The sequence below is a fragment of the Callithrix jacchus genome, chromosome 8 (assembly GCF_049354715.1).
Source record: "Callithrix jacchus isolate 240 chromosome 8, calJac240_pri, whole genome shotgun sequence".
NCBI classification, from domain to species: domain Eukaryota; kingdom Metazoa; phylum Chordata; class Mammalia; order Primates; family Cebidae; genus Callithrix; species Callithrix jacchus.
In genome coordinates, this window is record NC_133509.1 from 108,601,726 (window position 1) to 108,619,641 (window position 17,916).

Below are 17,916 nucleotides of genomic sequence, written 5' to 3' on the forward strand. Positions count from 1 at the left end.
CTCTTTGAAGGAGCTCTCAAAGAAAGTGTTGCTTTTCCATTTCAAGGAGTTACAACTTTCATTTAGACCCTCATCATCTTCCCCTTAGGTCATTGTTCTTCAAACATTTGACCACTTTCCATAGTAAGAAATACATCTGAATTTATTATACATCCATATGAATATGCATATCAAATATGTACATACACATACAAACTTAAAGTTTGTAAGACAGTATTAAACCTTATATAGCAAGGTTCCAGTATTTTTTTTTCATTTTGTTGCCCAGGCTGGTATTCAGTGGTACAATCTCAGCTCACTGCAACTTCTGCCTCCTGGGTTCAAGTAATTCTGCAGCCTCAGCCTCCTGAGTAGCTGGGATTACAGGTGTCCACTGCCACGCCTGGCTAATTTTTGTGTTGTTTGTTTGTTTGTTTGAGATGGAGTTTCGCTCTTGTTACCCAGGCTGGAGTGCAATGGCTCGATCTCGGTTCACCGCAACCTCCACCTCCTGGGTTCAAGCAATTCTCCTGCCTCAGCCTCCCGAGTAGCTGGGACTACAGGTGCGCGCCACCACGCCCAGCTAATTTTTGTATTTTTAGTAGAGAGAGGATTTTACCATGTTGACCAGGATGGTCTCTATCTCTTGACCTTGTGATCCACCCGCCTCGCCTCCCAAGGTTAATTTTTGTGTTTTTAGTGGAGACAGGATTTCATCATGTTGACCAGGCTGGTCTTGAACTTCTGACCTCAAGTGATCCGCCCACCTCAGCCTCCCAAAGTGCTGGGATTACAGGTGTGAGGCACCATGCCTGGCCAGTTCCATTATGTATTTTTAAATTTTTATTTCTGCTTTTTTTTTTTAATGCTGATCACAACACACTAAATTGATTTCACAACCTATTAATTTAGGCTCATTACCCATAGTCTGAAAAACACTGTCTCTTACAACCTTTGTGATAGTAAAACAGGTCAGGGTCACTGGTCTCATTATCTAAGGTGTTACCCGAGGTTCATTGTCTCATGACTGAGAAAATTAAGGTATGTAGCTGCAAAGGGTGAGGTTGCAGTGAAAGTTTAATGAGTGAAAAAAGAAAGCTCTCTGTAGCAGAGAGGGAAGCCTGAGTTGCATTTTTTTAAAGTTGAATTCAAAAGCTTTTATAAGATATTTCTCTCACTGCTGTAGCTGTTTGAGTAACTCCTCTTATCTGAAAAGCTGTCTGCACAACTCCCCTTTATCTATGTAGTTGTTGGTATATCTCTAGGCAAGGATAAAGCACTGCTTCTCTTGTTTGTATAATTTAGGTAAGTAAATGGGTTTATTTTAAGTAAGTCCCCCTCCTCCCTGTACAAGTTCCCAGGGAGCCTACGAAAGAAACTTTTTCCTGGGAGCCTGCCAATTTCACAAAGAACAATCTGTGCTGAACCCTACATACTTATCCATGCAGTTGCAGCCTGAGTTTTCCCCAGGGTGCTCTATTTTTGCCTGTAGCTGTGATTTTTCAGATGGGCTGCTTTTCCAAGGACCAGCCCTAACTGTTTACCTAACAGATCCCTCAGTAGCCTCCTAACTGATCTCCTTTTCTCCTGTCTTTCTGCCCTTCAGGTGGCCTTCATCACTGATAACAGAGTTTTCTTTCTAAAAATATTATTTGAATATCATCATATCAGAGACCTTTTAATGGTACCTCTTTGCCTAGAAAACACCAAATGCCTTAATGTTGCATTCAAAGTCATCTAAAAACTTGTACTATCCAATTCACACCCAAATATACTATTTTTAAAAATGACTTTGTAACATTTATTAATGCATTACTTTTCACTGAGAACAGCTTCTTCCTGTAACAGGAAAATCCTGTAAGAAATTAAGATTTAAGAATGCAGCCAGACACCGTGGCTCACACCTATAATCCCAGCACTTTGGGAGGCTGAGTCAGGTGGATCACTTAAACTCAGGAGTTCAGGACCAGCCTGGGCAACAAAGTGAGACCCCTGTCTCTGCTAAAATTTTTAAAAATTGTCTGGGCATGGTGATGTGTACCTGTAGTCCAAGCTACTTGGGAAGAGGATTGCTTGAGCCCAGGAGAGTGAGTCTGCAGTGAGCTATAATGGTGCCACTGCACTGCAGCCTGTGCAACAGAGCAAGACCTTGTTCTCAAGAAAAAAAGGTTATGAATGCCACATTTGAATGTCACTCCCTCCTTAAAGACTTCCCTCAACTTCATCATAAAAATTAATTACTCTTTTGGGAATGTTCATAACAGTCTACCTTGGATTATAATAATAATTACCTATCTCATATAATTATTGTGAAGATTGAGTTAGTATATATAGAGTACACAGAATTGTGCCTGGTGCATAGAAAATGCTCAATAAATATTAACCATTATTATAGTTAGTTGGGAAGATGTTCTGCTCTTAAGATAGTGAATTATTTGAGAAAAAGCATCATCTTATTAATCTTTTAATCTTCTATCCCAGTACCCCTCACCCCTTGTATCTTACTCCAGAAATAGCCTATAGATAGTAGAAATAGATATAACCTTTAAAAAATACAGATAGGTATTTTATTTTGTATTTTTTTAGGTGTTTTATTTTTAAACCAAATCACAGTCTAATTATTTAAAAGATTAAAAGCAAATTATTTTTTTAAATACCAAATTTATTTTATTTCACTTCTAATTCTTCATAGAGTGAGGTGGACAATACATAAATATATGTTCTTATTTTCTAGTGTGAGTTCTTATAAGAGATTTGAAATATGTATGTTCCCAAACTTAAAGTATTCTCTACTGCTATTTTATCCTGTAATATTTTTATTTAGCCAGCAATTTAAGATCATGTGTTCCAGATAGCTAATCATTTTTTAATTTAATAGTGACATGTTATGAAATTATACCTGTAGTGTTTGCCTTAGATGATAGGTCAATGTTATTTTCCACTTGATTACCCATTTTTGTTAACACAACCTTTCCTACTCATTGTATAAGGATATCTATTATATAAAACTTATTAAAGCTTTATTATACTAGATGTACAATTGTGTAATATGATTCTAGTAAACAAAAAAATGTTTTCTTTTCACTACAGAAAACTTGAGGATATTATCATTAGGAAGAAACAACATAAAGAACTTAAATGGACTGGTAGGTTCTCATTTATCATTATTTTATTTATTTAATTTGCACATTTCCATGAATAATTTCTTGGATAAATTCCTTGAAATGGAATTACTAACTAGGTCAAAAGGTATGAGTTTCTTTTAAGGCTTTTGTGACATAGTCTCAAGTTGCCCTTCAAAAAGTTTGTAACAACCTATAATGTGTGAGGTTTCCCAAATTCCCATACCAGCCTTGGGCATTTAAAATTTTTTTGACATGTCTTATTATATTTATTGGCTATTTGAATTTCCTTCCATAGAAGGTGAGGTGGAACAATTACATAAAACTAGTCAATTTCAGGAAAGATGAAGTGAATTTTGTTTGCTTAGAGACAGGGTCTCACTCTGTCACCCAGGCTGGAGTGCAGTGGCATGATTATAGCTTTATTGTGATCTTGAACTCCTGGGCTCCAGCAATCCTTGCTCCTCAGCTTCCCAAGAAGCTGGGACTATAGGTGAATAGATGAGATTACAGGTGTGCACCACCTTGCCCAGCTAATTTTTAAAACATTTTTTTTGTAAAGATAAATTCTCACTGTGTTGCCCAGGCTGGTCTTGAACTCCTGGCTTCAAGTGATCCTCCTGCCTCATCCTCCCAAAGTGCTGGGATTACAGGCATGAGCCATTGTGAGGGCCTGACCATTTCAGTTTTGTTAATTAGCATCCACAATACTGCTTGATACATATAGTAGATACTCTGTTTTTTGAGTGACTCAATATGTTTTATTACAATTACACAACTATTACTTAAGTTAAAATTTTAATTCTAGGCCAGTTTTGGTGGCACATACCTGTAATCCCAGCTACTAGGGAGGTTGATGCACAAGAATCACTTGAACCTGGGAGGTCAAGGTTGCAGTAAGTCGAGATCATGCCCACTGTACTCCAGCCTGGGTGACAGAGCAAGACTCTGTCTCAAAAAAAATCCCAAAGACACACACAAAAAAATTTTTTTAATTCTAAAAATTACATGTTTATTGCAAAAACAAATCAAGCAATTTATAAACATATGAAATATGCTATGAAAATCTTTTGTCTTTCTACCTTCTTCTCCCTGCCAGCTCCATGAAGTAACAAAAATTTTATTAGTTTCTAGACTTTAAAATCTTTTCTGTGCATATACAAATAAATACCTGTGTGTGTGTGTGTGTGTGTGCCATATTGTTTGATAGTGTACAAGGCATTTTTCCCTATAATTTAGCTTTTTCATTCAATAATATATATCAATAATATCCTTCAATGTCAATACATGCAGATTTAATACTTCAAAAATAGCTGTATAGTTTTCCACAGTATCAGTATACAATAATGTATTTAACTATTCCTATACTTCTGACATTTAGATTATTTCCGGGTTTTTTTCCTGGGTGAGGAGTGTGAGTGCTCTTTCTCTTTTGCTCTCTCAATTTCTTCCTTTTTCTTTTCTTGCTATTACAAATCATGCTGCAGTGAACATCTTTGTCCCTCAGAAGTTATTTTTGTGTTTACATATGATGGGATAGATTTTTAAAAGTCGAAAAGTTGAGGATATTTTTATGCATTTAAATTTTTGATAGATACCTCAAATTGTTCCCACAATGCTAATGCTAGTTTCTATTTCCATCACTGGTGCATGGATGAGGATTATCCCCTCCACCCTCAACATCATTGAGTAGTATTCATATTTTTAACATTTTCCAATACCATAGGCAAAATGGAGTCTGGTGCTATTGTTGACTTTTTTTTTTTTTTTTTTGAGACAATTCTTTCTATGTTGCCCAGGCAGCACTCAAACTCCTGGGCTTAAGTGACCCTCCTGCCTCAAGTCTCCTGAGTAGCTGGGACTATGGGTCACTATTCGTGGCAGGTACTGTGTTACTTTAATTTCCATTGTCTAGTCAGTTGTGACTTTGAACGTCTTTTCTTTATATTTTTATGTAATATTTAATATAATTAAAAAAAAATTTTTTTTTTTGAGATGGAGTTTCGCGCTTGTTACCCAGGCTGGAGTGCAATGGCGCGATCTCGGCTCACCGCAACCTCTGCCTCCTGGGTTCAGGCAATTCTCCTGCCTCAGCCTCCTGAGTAGCTGGGATTACAGGCACGCGCCACCATGCCCAGCTAATTTTTTGTGTATTTTTTAGTAGAGACGGGGTTTCACCATGTTGACCAGGATGGTCTCGATCTCCTGACCTCGTGATCCACCCGCCTCGGCCTCCCAAAGTGCTGGGATTACAGGCTTGAGCCACCGTGCCTGGCCTATAATTTTATATTAAATTTTATAATGTAATATAATTAATATATATATTTATACGTATTTTTTTGTGAGACAGCAGTCTCACTTTGTCACCCAGGCTGGAGTGCAGTAGCATCTCAGCTCACTGCAACCTCCTTGATCTCCTGGGCTTAAGTGATCTTCCTGCCTCAGCCTCCCAAGTACCTGAGACTAGAGGCATATACCACCATACCTAGCTTTTTTTTTTTTTTTGGTAGAGACATGGTTTTACCATGTTGCCCAGGCTGGTCTTGAACTCCTGAGCTCAAGCAGTCTGTTCATGTTGGCCTCCCAAAGTGCTTAGGACTAAAGGCATGAGCCATTGCGCCTGGCTGAACGTCTTTTTATATTCTAATCATTGAGGCTTCATCTTTTGGAAATTGACCAAACACATTTTTAAGCTATTTTTCTACTAGATTTATCTTTTTTCTTACTGAATGGTAGGTACTCTTCAATATTCCTAATATCCATTATTGAAAATGTTATTATATTATTGTTGACTACACAGCAGGCTCTTTACATGCATTATCTCACTTCCAGCTCACAAGTAGATAATGTTATCCTATTTTAAGGTAAAGAAACGAGGCTCAGTTATGTAAAGTATTCAAGTATAGTGAGCAGGTATTCCTTTTTTTTTTTTTTGGCAGTGCTACCCCATAGGCAGTGTGCCTGACGTAACAGTTATGAACAGGCATTCTTAAACTCTGTTGCTGAGACAGGCAGTTTTTCAATAACTATCACAATATTCAATATACATTTACCTTGTCCCAACTATTCTATATTTAGGAGTTTTTCATACATGGACAAAAATGGTGGAGCAAGTATTTCACTGTAACCCAGCTTGTACAAAAGACTGCAACAATCTTAATTTTCTGTCAGCAGTGGGCTAGCTAAATACATTAATAAATACTTTGCATTGAGGAAAAACAATGAAGTGGAACTTCTGTCTGTGTGTTGAGATGGAATAATTTGCAAGATGTATTAGCTATAGAAAAAGCAAAGTGAATATTTATCTGTACATATATGCATAGAATATTTTTGGTGATGGCTGTTACTTCTGGGAAAGGGAGCTAGGAGTACAAAGTGAGAAAGACTTTTCTTTCTTGTTTTTTTTGGGGGGGGGAGGAAGGCAGGAAGGAAGGGAATAAGGACGGTAGGGAGGAAGGAAGGGATGAAGGAAGGAAGGAAGGGAGGAAGCGGGGAGGGAGGGAGCGAGGGAGGGAGGGAAGGGAAGAAAGGAAATCAAGCAATCAAAGAGACATTGCCGACCTGGATCTAGAGGTTCACAAGTTGATTTCTTTTTTTTTGAGAGAAGGAAAGAAAAAAAAAATAAAATAAGTAAAGGAGAGGAAGAAAGAGGAAGAGAAAGAGGGAGAGTAAATGGAAATATTGCTTTATTCTGAAAAAAATTGGGTATTAATAATGGCCAATCAATGTTTCATTTAAACTAATGGGTAGGTGTGATGTGGTATTGACAAGAATGTATATTTTGTGTATTTGAAGTGGAGAGCTCTATAAATATTTATTAAGTTTACTTGTTCTGGATCTGAGTTCGAGTCCTTGATATCCTTATTAATTTTTTGTCTCATTGAATCTAAGTCTCCTATCTGGGTGTTAGGATCGTTAGCTCTTGTTGTTGCATTGATCCTTTTACCACTATATCTTTGTTGCTTTAAAATCTATTTTATCCGATACAAGAAATGCAACTCCTGCTTTTTATTTATTTATTATTTAATTTTGCTCTCCATTTGGTTGGCAAATCTTTCTCCATCCCTTTGTTTTGAGTCTTTGTGTATCCTTGCATGTGAAACAGGTCTGGATGTAACATGCCGTTGGGTTTTGGCTGTGTCTTTTGATTGGGAATTCAGTCAATTTAAATTTAGGGTTACTGCCATTTGATGTTGACTGGCTGTTTTATCCATTTGTTGGTGTAAATTCTTCTTTATGTTGGTGCTCTTTACTTTTTGGTGTATTTTTAGAAAGGCTAATACTGGTTGTTTCTTTCTGTGTGTAATGCTTCTTTCAGAAGCTCTTGTAAAGCAGGCCTGGTGGTAATAAAATCTCTGAGTTCTTGCTTGTTCATAAAAGATTTTATTTTTCCTTCAGTTGTGAAGTTTAGTTTGGCTGGATATGAAATTCTGGGCTGAAGGTTCTGTTCTTTAAGGATGTTGAATATTGGCCAGACTTTTCTTTTTATACTTGTTTGTACTGATTGATTTCTAAAAATCTTGTGTCTATTATTAATACTATTTCTGTTAAAATACTGATTATTTTTCCCTTAAAAAGTACAAACAAAAGAAATACACTCATGTTTGTAGCAGCATTATTTATAATAGCCAAAAGGTGGAAAGAGCCTAAGTGTTCACTGACAGATAATTGGAGAAACAAACAAAAAAGCTAATGTAGGAGAGGAGAGAGCAGAAGGAAAGTGGGAGGGGCAGAGAAGAGGAAGAAGCACAGGACTTAAGTCACATTAGTCAGACCTTGGCAATCTGATTGCAGGTTCTATATTGAAATTTAATGCAGTTTTCAAAATTACTGATATATTTTCTTCATTTGTCCCATGTCTTTTTACCTTATTCATGGTTTAAAAATTTTTGTTAGTCAAATCTTTGTGGTTTCAGTGTTTTGTATTTTACCGTATAGACGGTCCTAACTACTAGATTGTAAAAATAGTGTTATCTTTTCTTTTTTAATTAAACTTTTTAAGTCTATACTTTTAAACCATGTGGAGTTTATTTTTACATGTGTCACGAGGCAGGTATCATGTCTTTTTTTCTTCTTAATTGGTTAGCCATTAATTGAAAAGTCTCCTTTTCCTGCTGTTTGGAAATGCCACCTGCTAAACTCCTGGATATGCATGGGTAGGTTCCTGGATGATGGTCACTTTCTTTCTGTTTGCTGTTCTTTCTATAAATTTCAGCTTCAATATCATGCTGCTTTAATTTTCTTTAACTTTAGAATGCGTTTTTATATCTATTAAAACAAGTCCTCTCTCTTTTTTCAAAATATTTATGAGCATACTCTTCAGAGAAACTTGAGAATCATTTTATCAAGTTATCTTAATACATCTGGTAAATTATTCCATTTCAGCACACACAAGTAAGTTCTATCTTGTTGTTTTCCTCAATGCATAGTATTAATATATTTAGCTACTCCACTGCTGATAGACACTTAGTTTGTTGCAAACTTTGTACGAGTTGTGTTGCTCTCCCATCTTTTCCATGTATGAAAAACTCCTAAATATTAAATTTGTGAGTTGATTTGGAAAGAAGTTATATCTTTATAATAATGAATCTTACAAGAAGATGTATTCATATTTTTTATGTCCTTCAGTAGAATTCAACAGTTTTAATTCCTTAAGGCCTTATATAGATTTATTTCTGAGTAATTCTTAAATTAACACGTTGTAAGTTAGTAAGACCTTGGCGAGCTGATTGTAGGTTCCATATTGTACCTATTCATAGGGGATAGTGTGATGTTTTGGTACATATATATACATTCTGTAATGATAAACCCAGGTAATTATCACATCAATCACTCGAACAATTTATTATTTCTTTGTAGTGAGAACATTCAAAATCTTCTCTTCCAGCTATTTTGAAATACAGTCATGCATCACATAATGACCAGGATATATTCTGAGATATGCATTATTAGGCAATTTTGTTGTTGTGTGAACATCATAGAGTATGCTTAGACAAACCTAGATGGTATAGCCTACTATACCCCTAGGCTATATGGTATAGCCTATTGCTCCTAGGCCACAAACCTGTTCAGTATATTACTGTACTGAGTGCTGCAGGCAATTGGAACACAATGGTAAGTATTTGTATAGCTAAACATAGAAAAAGTACAGTAAAAATAAAGTGTGAAATATAAGAAATGGTACAGGTGTGTAGAGCAGTTATCATACATGGAACTTGCAGGGCTGCAAGTTGTTCTGGATGAGTCAGTGAATGAGTGGTGAGTGAATGTGAAGGCCTAGGGCATTACCGTACACAACTGTAATTTTATAAAACACTGTACACAGGCTACACTTAATTTATAAGCAAGTTTTTGGCTGGGCACAGTGGCTTTTATCTGTAATGCCAGCACTTGAGGAGGCCGAGGCGGTGGGATCACTTGAGGTCAGTAGTTGGAGTCAAGCATGGGCAACATAGTGAGACCCCATCGCTACAAAAAATATATATATTAGTTGGGTGTGGTGATACACACTAGTCCCTGGGTATCAGGAAACTGAGGATTGCTTGAGCCCAGAAGTTCGAGTTTGCAGTGAGCTGTGATCACACCACTGCACTCCAGTCTGGACACCAGAGCAAGCCTCTATCTATAAATAAATGAATAAATAAATTAAAATAATATGTTTTTCTTACTTCAATAATAAATTAACCTTAGCTTACTGTAACTTTTTTTTTTTAAGACAGTCTCACTCTGTCACCCAGGCTGGAGTGCAGTGTCTCAGCTCACTGCAACCTCTGCCTCCTGGGTTCAAGGTATTCTCCTGCCTCAGCCTTCCAAGTAGCTGGGATCACAGGTGCTCACCACCATGCCTGGCTAATTTGTTTTTTTTTGTTTTTTGTATTTTTAGTACAGATAGGGTTTCTCTGTGTTGGCTAGGCTGGTCTCAAACTCCTGGCCTCAAGTGATCTGCCTGCCTTGGCCTCCCAAAGTGTTGAGATTACAGGCGTGAGCCACTGCAACTGGTCGACTTTTTTAACTTTATAAACTTTTCAATTTTTTTTTAACTTTTTGACTTTTTGTAATAACACTCAGCTGGAAACACAAACACATTGTATAGCTGTACGAAAATATTTTCTTTCTTTGTATCCTTATTATATAAACTTTCTATAAGCTTTTTCCTATTTTAAAATTTTTAAATCTTTTTCACTTTTTACACATTTTTGTTAAAAATGAAGACACAAATGCATACAGTAGCCTAAGCCTACCCAGAGTCAACATCACGTCTTCCACTCCACATCTTGTCCCACTGGAAGGTCTTCAGGGGTAATAACACACATGGAGCCATCATTTCCTATGACATCAGTGCTTTCTTTCTAGAATACCTCCTGAAAGGCCTGCCTGAGGCTGTTTTACAGTTAGCATTTTTTTTAATAAGTAGAAGGGGTATACTCTAACCATAAAAAGTATAGTAAATTTATAAACCAGTAATATTGTCATTTATTATTATTAGGTATTATACATAAATGTTTATGTTATGCATACATTTTTACACTAGTATCACCACAAACATAAATAATGCCTTGTGCTATGACATTATAACTGCTGGGATATCACTAGGCAATAGAAAATTTTCAGCCCTATTATAATCTTATGGGACCACCATTGTATGTGGAGTTAATCATTGACTGAAATGGTATGCAGTGCATGACTGTATGCATTATTGTTAATTATAGTTAACCTACTGTGCTATTGTGAATTTGCTACTGTGAACGTGGGTGTACCAATATCTCGAGACTCCACTTTCATTTCTTCTGAATATATGCCCAGAAGTGGAATGGCTGGATCCCCTGTTGAGTGATATCAATTACCATATGATAATTCTGTTTTAAGTTTTTAAGGAACTGCCAAACTGTTTTCCATAGCAGCTGTACCATTTTATCTCCCTGCCAACTGTGTACAAGGTTCCAATTTCTCCACAACGTCACTAATACTTATTATTTTCTGTGATTTTGATAGTAGCCATCCTAATGGGTATGAGATGGTATCTCATGGTGCCAATCTCTTCATTTTACAGAATAAGAAACTTGGGGTGATACATGATTTGTTTACATGCAGAAGCTGACCAGTTTGCTAAATGACTGTTCAGTTATTGTCTAATTCTCGAAAGAGTCAGTTTATTGAATGATATATTTCACTGAATTGATTCATCAAACTTTGCCAGGTTTTCCTCATTGATATTCACTAGACTGCTTCACTAAAATCTTGTCTTTATTATCTACTTACAAATACATATAGGAAATTGTATTGTTGAATGGGCACAGTGGCTCATGCCTATAATCCCAGCACGTTGAGAGGCCGAGGCAGGCAGATCCCTTGAGTCCAGGAGTTCAAGACCAGCCTGGGCAACATCTCTACAAAATGCCATCTCTACCAAAAAGACAAAAATTAGCCAGATGTGGTAGTGTACACCTGTAGTCCCAGCTACTAGGGAGGCTAAAGTGAGAGGATTGCTTGAGCCCGGGGGAGGTTGAGGCTGCAGTTAGCTGTTGAGTGTGCCACTGCACCCCAGTCTGGGTGATGGAACAAGGCTCTCTCTCAAACAAAACTAAAACAAAACAAAAGCAACTTTTTTATGTTTGAAAATTATCATAATAAATGTTGGAGAAGACCCTGAATTTTAGACCTAGCACTATTATTTAATAGCAGTGCGTTCTTAGAAAAAGCTCTTAATCCCTCTATAATAGAAATCAAATAACCTGCCTTATCTGCTTTAAAGCAGATATTGTAAGGATGAATATACTTTATAGGAATGTAATTTGAAAACCATACCATTAAGATAGTGCTATTATTTCCCTTCTTGGTGATTTCAGTGGCAATTCTTAGTAAAGGATTATGTTTTGGATTTCTTTTTTTTTTAGTGGCACAATCAGAGAAGGAAGAGTTCAGATTAGTGATGAAGGGAAGAGAATGTTCTACTTGGCTCACTTAATGAGAAAAAATAACCTTCCACACAACTATTAGCTCTTCTACAAGTAGACAGGCAGAGTCTTAGTTTGCTTTAAAGCTATTATCTGTATCTTTATAAAGAAGAAGACAGAAAGAAAAGGTTAAACATAAGCATGTAAATCAAATTTTGTTCATTTTCAGGAGGCAGTAGGGGACACATTAGAAGAACTGTGGATCTCCTACAATTTTATTGAGAAGTTGAAAGGGATCCATGTAATGAAGAAATTGAAGATTCTCTACATGTCCAATAACCTGGTAAAAGACTGGGGTAAGCTGAGAGTGGCCCTTAGCTAACCTTTACCTCCTGTTTATAGAAAGTAGTCTGCAAGGAAAAAGATGCAAAATGAGAACACTGATTTCTAAGCACAGAAAATGTACATAATTCATTCACTTATGTGCAATGAACTATACCAGTCTCTTTGGATACATAGTTGAATAGGACATTATCCCTGCCCTCAAGGAGATCACAGCTTAGTGGGGAAAATTAGTTTGTGAGCTAATAATTATAAAACTGTGTGATAAGAGGCCAGAGGCAATGGCTCATGCCCATAATTCCAGCATTTAGGGAGGTGGAGGCAGGCAGATCACCTGAGATCAGGAGTTCGAGACTAGCCTAGCCAATATAGCAAAACCCTGTCTCTACTAAAAATACAATTAGCCAGGCATGGTGGTGCACAGCTGTAGTCCCAGCTACTTGGGAGGTTGAGGCATGAGAGTTGCTTTAACCTAGGAGATAGAGGTTGCAGTGAATAGAGATCGTGCCATTGCACTCCAGCCTGGGTGACAGGGTGAGACCGTGTCTCAAAACAAAAACAAAAAAACAAAACGGTGTGATAAGTTCTGCAATAGAGATTTGAATGATATGTTTTAAGAATTCAAGGATGAGGGAATGGGTACAGACAAAGGCAGGTTAGCTTAACCCACACTGACGCAGCAGCACAGCATAAAGACCTGTCACTGGAGAACAATTTGTTCTTTTTGACTCTTAACCTTATCACATCTTCTTTCATCGTTAGGCTAGCATTTAAAGTAGAGAGGTATGTCGTCTTTTTCCCTCCCATCCTGTAATGTCTTCTGAGAATGACTTTATATGGTATAACTTCCCTAGCTTCTTTCAAAATCTTAAACAACTAATTGTTATGAATAGTCACAAACTGAAGGTTAATGATACTGGAATTTAATCCCCAAAATTGTAACAGTAAAACTTGCTGTTTTAATATGGAAAATATTATTTGCACTTGTAGCTGAGTTTGTGAAGCTGGCAGAACTGCCATGCCTGGAAGACCTGGTGTTTGTAGGCAATCCCTTGGAAGAGAAACATTCTGCTGAGAACAACTGGATTGAAGAAGCAACCAAGAGAGTACCCAAACTGAAAAAGCTGGATGGTGAGTGATTCTCAGCTGGTTTGGACATGTTTTCTAGGCATAAAAATGGAATTTGTGTAGGCTGGGTATGGTGGCTCACACCTGTAATCCCAGCACTTTAGGAGGCTGAGATGGGCAGATCACAAGGTCAGGAGTTCGAGACCAGCCTGACCAACATGGTGAAACCCTGTCTCTATGAAAAATACAAAAAATTAGCTGGGTGTGGTGCTGCATCCCTGTAATCCCAGCTACTCTGCAGGCTAAGACAGGATAATTGCTTGAACCTGGGAGGCAGAGGTTGCAGTGAGCCGAGATTATACCATTGCATGCCATCCTGGGCAACAGAGTAAGACTCTGTCTCAAAAAAAAAAAGGAATTTGTGGCATGGAATCATGAAGAGGAGAAAAACTAAAGAAAAAAATGCCTCTGATCTTCAAGGTTATTTCTATCTATATAAAATTGAGTGGTCTAGGTTTGGGCCAAAGTGAGATGAAAAACTGCTGGGATATTTAGACGGGCACAAGATTCTTCCTAGAGCAAAAGCTTATAAGAAAAGTAGGCCTTATAAATCTATGTGGGGCTAGTCACAGTGGCACATTTCTGTAGTCCCAAGCTACTCAACGAGGCATGAAGATTGCTTGAGGCCAAGAATTTGAGATCAGCCTTGGCAATGTACCGAGAAAAACCCTGTGTTAATTAAAAAAAAAGTGTGTATTTATTTTTTTCCTGATAAAAATTTTCTGCTGTTACATTGGATTAAAGCTGGAATTATTCAGGGTTTGGTGCTGAGCCTCCTCCTTTTCTCACTCTTCCCTCAATCACAAAGAGGTCACCCATGCAATCAGTAAGAGAGAAGGATCCTGACTTCCAGACAACACAAAGATCCATGTCTATCTACTATCTACATGTACTTTTATGTAAAAGGAAAATAAACTTCTAGCTCATTGAAGCAAGTTAAAAAATGAAAGAAAGCTAGACTTGTTCTCAAGTCAGAAAGGTGACAAAAGGTCACAAATTTTGATCGGAATCAAAAATTATTCTGATTCTTCAGAATAATCAGAAATACATGGTAAGCAGTTGCTTTTTTACAATTCCTAACTACATACCCCAAAGAAAAGGATGAGTATGTTTACCAAAAGACATCTATGAGAGTGTTCATAGTAACAGTATATTAATAGCTAAAAATTAGAAACAACTTAAATGTTTTGAATAATAGAATAGACAGATAAATTATGGCCTAGTCATACAATGGAATATTAAACAGCAATAAAAATGAATGAACTACAATTTTACACAACATGGATGAATCATACAAACGTAATGTTGAATAAAAGAAGCCAGGTGGGGCACAGTGGCTCATGCCTGTAATCCAGCACTTTGGGAGGCCGAGGCAGGCGGATCACGAGGTCAGGAGTTTGAGACCAGCCTGACCAACATGGTGAAACCCCATCTCTACTAAAAATACAAAAAAATTAGCCAGGCATGGTGGTACACGCCTGTAATCCCAGCTACTCAGGAGGCCGAGGTAGGAGAATCACTTGGACCCAGGAGGCAGAGGTTGCAGTGAATTGAGATCGCACCACTGCACTCCAGCTTGGGCAACAAAGCGAGATTACATCTTAACAAAACAAAACAAAACAGAAGCCAGATACAGAGTACATACTATATCATTCCTGTGATCCTATTTGGGAGGCTGAGGTGAGAAGATTGCTTGAGCATGGGAGTTTGAGACTGTAGTAAGCTGTGATCACACCACTGCGTTCCATCCAGGGTGACAGAGCAAGACCTTGTCTTAAAAAAACAAACAAAATACGAGACAGTTTTAAGGTTCTGATAATCTTTTCTTTCTAAATCTGAGTGCTGGTAACTAGCTTTTGTTCACCTTATGAACATTTATCAATCTGTACATTATAATTGTACGCTTTGTATGTTGCATGTCAACAAAAAGTTCACTTGTCCCACAAACAGATGCTGTGGGGTATACAGAGAGGTCAAATTATGTTTACTGCCATAAAGAATGTGGACGTCTTGGAAGGCATCACTGAGGAAATGAGGCACTGGAGTTAGTTTTTTTTTTTTTTTTTGAGACAGAGTTTCGCTCGGCCTCTCCCAGCACTTTGAGAGGCCGAGGCGGGTGGATCACGAGGTCGAAATCGAGACCATCCTGGTCAACATGGCGAAACCCCGTCTCTACTAAAAATACAAAAAATAAGATGGGCATGGTGGTGCGTGCCTGTAATCCCAGTTACTCAGGAGGCTGAGGCAAGAGAATTGCCTGAAACCAGGAGGCAGAGGTTTTGGTGAGCCGAGATCGCGCCATTGCACTCCAGCCTGGGTAACAAGAGCAAAACTCCGTCTCAAAAAAAAAAAGTGTGCAAGATGAGTTTGGGAGACAGTGAATTGATCAGGTTAGCTGGAGTGTAGGGTAAATGCCTGAATAGTTAAGACTGAATAGTCAGCTGGGGTCAGACTGGCTTTAAATGCTAAAGCTCAGAAATGGGTGGCCCTTTGCCCAGTGAGAACCAGAGAATGTTTTGTTTTCTCTATAGTGATTCTTTTTTTTTTTTTTTTAATTTATTTTTTTTTATTGCATTTTAGGTTTTGGGGTACATGTGCAGAGCATGCAATACAGTTGCATAGGTACACACATGGCAGTGTGTTTTGTTTGCTTTCTCCCCTTCACCCACATTTGGCATTTCTCCCCAGGCTATCCCTCCCCACCTCCCCCTCCCACTGGCCCTCCCCTTTTCCCCCCAATAGACCCCAGTGTTTAGTACTCCCCTCTCTGTGTCCATGTGTTCTCATTTTTCATCACCCGCCTATGAGTGAGAATATGCGGTGTTTCATTTTCTGTTCTTGTGTCAGTTTGCTGAGAATGATGTTCTCCAGATTCATCCATGTCCCTACAAACGAGGCGAACTCATCATTTCTGATTGCTGCATAATATTCCATGGTGTATATGTGCCACATTTTCCCAATCCAGTCTATTATCAATGGGCATTTGGGTTGATTCCAGGTCTTTGCTATTGTAAACAGTGCTGCAATGAACATTCGTGTGCATGTGTCCTTATAGTAGAACGATTTATAGTCCTTTGGGTATATACCCAGTAATGGGATTGCTGGGTCAAATGGAATTTCTATTTCTAAGGCCTTGAGGAATCGCCACACTGTCTTCCACAATGGTTGAACTAATTTACACTCCCACCAACAGTGTAAAAGTGTTCCTTTTTCTCCACATCCTCTCCAGCATCTGTTGTCTCCAGATTTTTTAATGATCGCCATTCTAACTGGCGTGAGATGGTATCTCAATGTGGTTTTTGATTTGCATCTCTCTGATGACCAGTGACGATGAGCATTTTTTCATATGATTGTTGGCCTCATATATGTCTTCTTTCGTAAAGTGTCTGTTCATATCCTTTGCCCACTTTTGAATGGGCTTGTTTTTTTCCTGTAAATCTGTTTGAGTTCTTTGTAAATTCTGGATATCAGCCCTTTGTCAGATGGGTAAACTGCAAACATTTTTTCCCATTCTGTTGGTTGCCGATTCACTCTAGTGACTGTTTCTTTTGCCGTGCAGAAGCTGTGGAGTTTCATTAGGTCCCATTTGTCTATTTTGGCTTTTGTTGCCAATGCTTTTAGTGATTCTTTTTTTCAATATCTCCCCAATGTTCAGCAACTGGGGGAGGTCATAAAACAATTAGAGGAGTTCAGATTTTTGGCAATTCTATGATTATACATTTTATTGTGGGAAATAAAGAATATTTCTTCATGCTTAACATAGAAAGCTTTTTTTTTTTTTGAGACAGCATCTCGCTCTTGTTGCCCAGGCTGAAGGGCAGTGGCATGATCTTGGCTCACTGCAACCTCCGCCTCCTGGGTTCAAGTGTTCTCCTGCTTCAACCTTCCTAGTAGCTGGAATTATAGGCACCTGCCACCACGCCTAGCTAATTTTTTGTATTTCTAGTAGAGACAGGGTTTCACTGTGTTGGCCAGGGTGGTCTTGAAATCCTGACCTCAGGTGATCCATCCGCCTCAGCCTCCCAAAGTGCTGGGATTACAGGCGTGAGCCACCGCGCCTGGCAGAAAGTTTTCAATGTGTACAGAACTCATTTTATTTTTGTGCTTGGTACTTGTTGGTTTATTTTATTTTATTTTGAGACTGGGTCTCACTTTGCCACCCAGGCTGGAATGCAGTGGCATAATCACAGCTCACCACAGCCTTGACCTCCCAGGCTCAAGGGATTCTCTCACCTCAGCCTCCAAAGTAGCTGGAGACTACAGGTTCACACCACCATGCCTGGCTATTTTTTTTTTTTTTTTTTTTTTTAATTTTTGTAGAGATGGGGTCTTCCTGTGTTGCCCAGGCTTGTCTCCAACTCCTGGGCTTAAGTGCTTCTCTCACTTTGGCTTCCCAAAATGCTATAAATTATAGGCAGTGAGCCACCATCCCTGGCCATAGGCATTTTGAT

The 17,916-nt window shown here is 38.1% G+C and overlaps 1 protein-coding gene across 2 annotated transcripts in view; it reads left to right on the forward strand.

The window, feature by feature from the left end:
* DNAL1 (dynein axonemal light chain 1) overlaps positions 1–17,916 on the forward strand; it is a 42,172-nt gene that overhangs the window by 17,853 nt on the left and 6,403 nt on the right. For both annotated transcript variants that reach the window (XM_009006314.5, XM_002754093.8), the window contains exons 5-7: positions 3,070–3,125; positions 12,225–12,351; positions 13,328–13,468. In XM_009006314.5, coding sequence (XP_009004562.2) covers positions 3,070–3,125; positions 12,225–12,351; positions 13,328–13,468 — 324 coding nt within the window. The remainder of the gene's footprint in view (positions 1–3,069; positions 3,126–12,224; positions 12,352–13,327; positions 13,469–17,916) is intronic.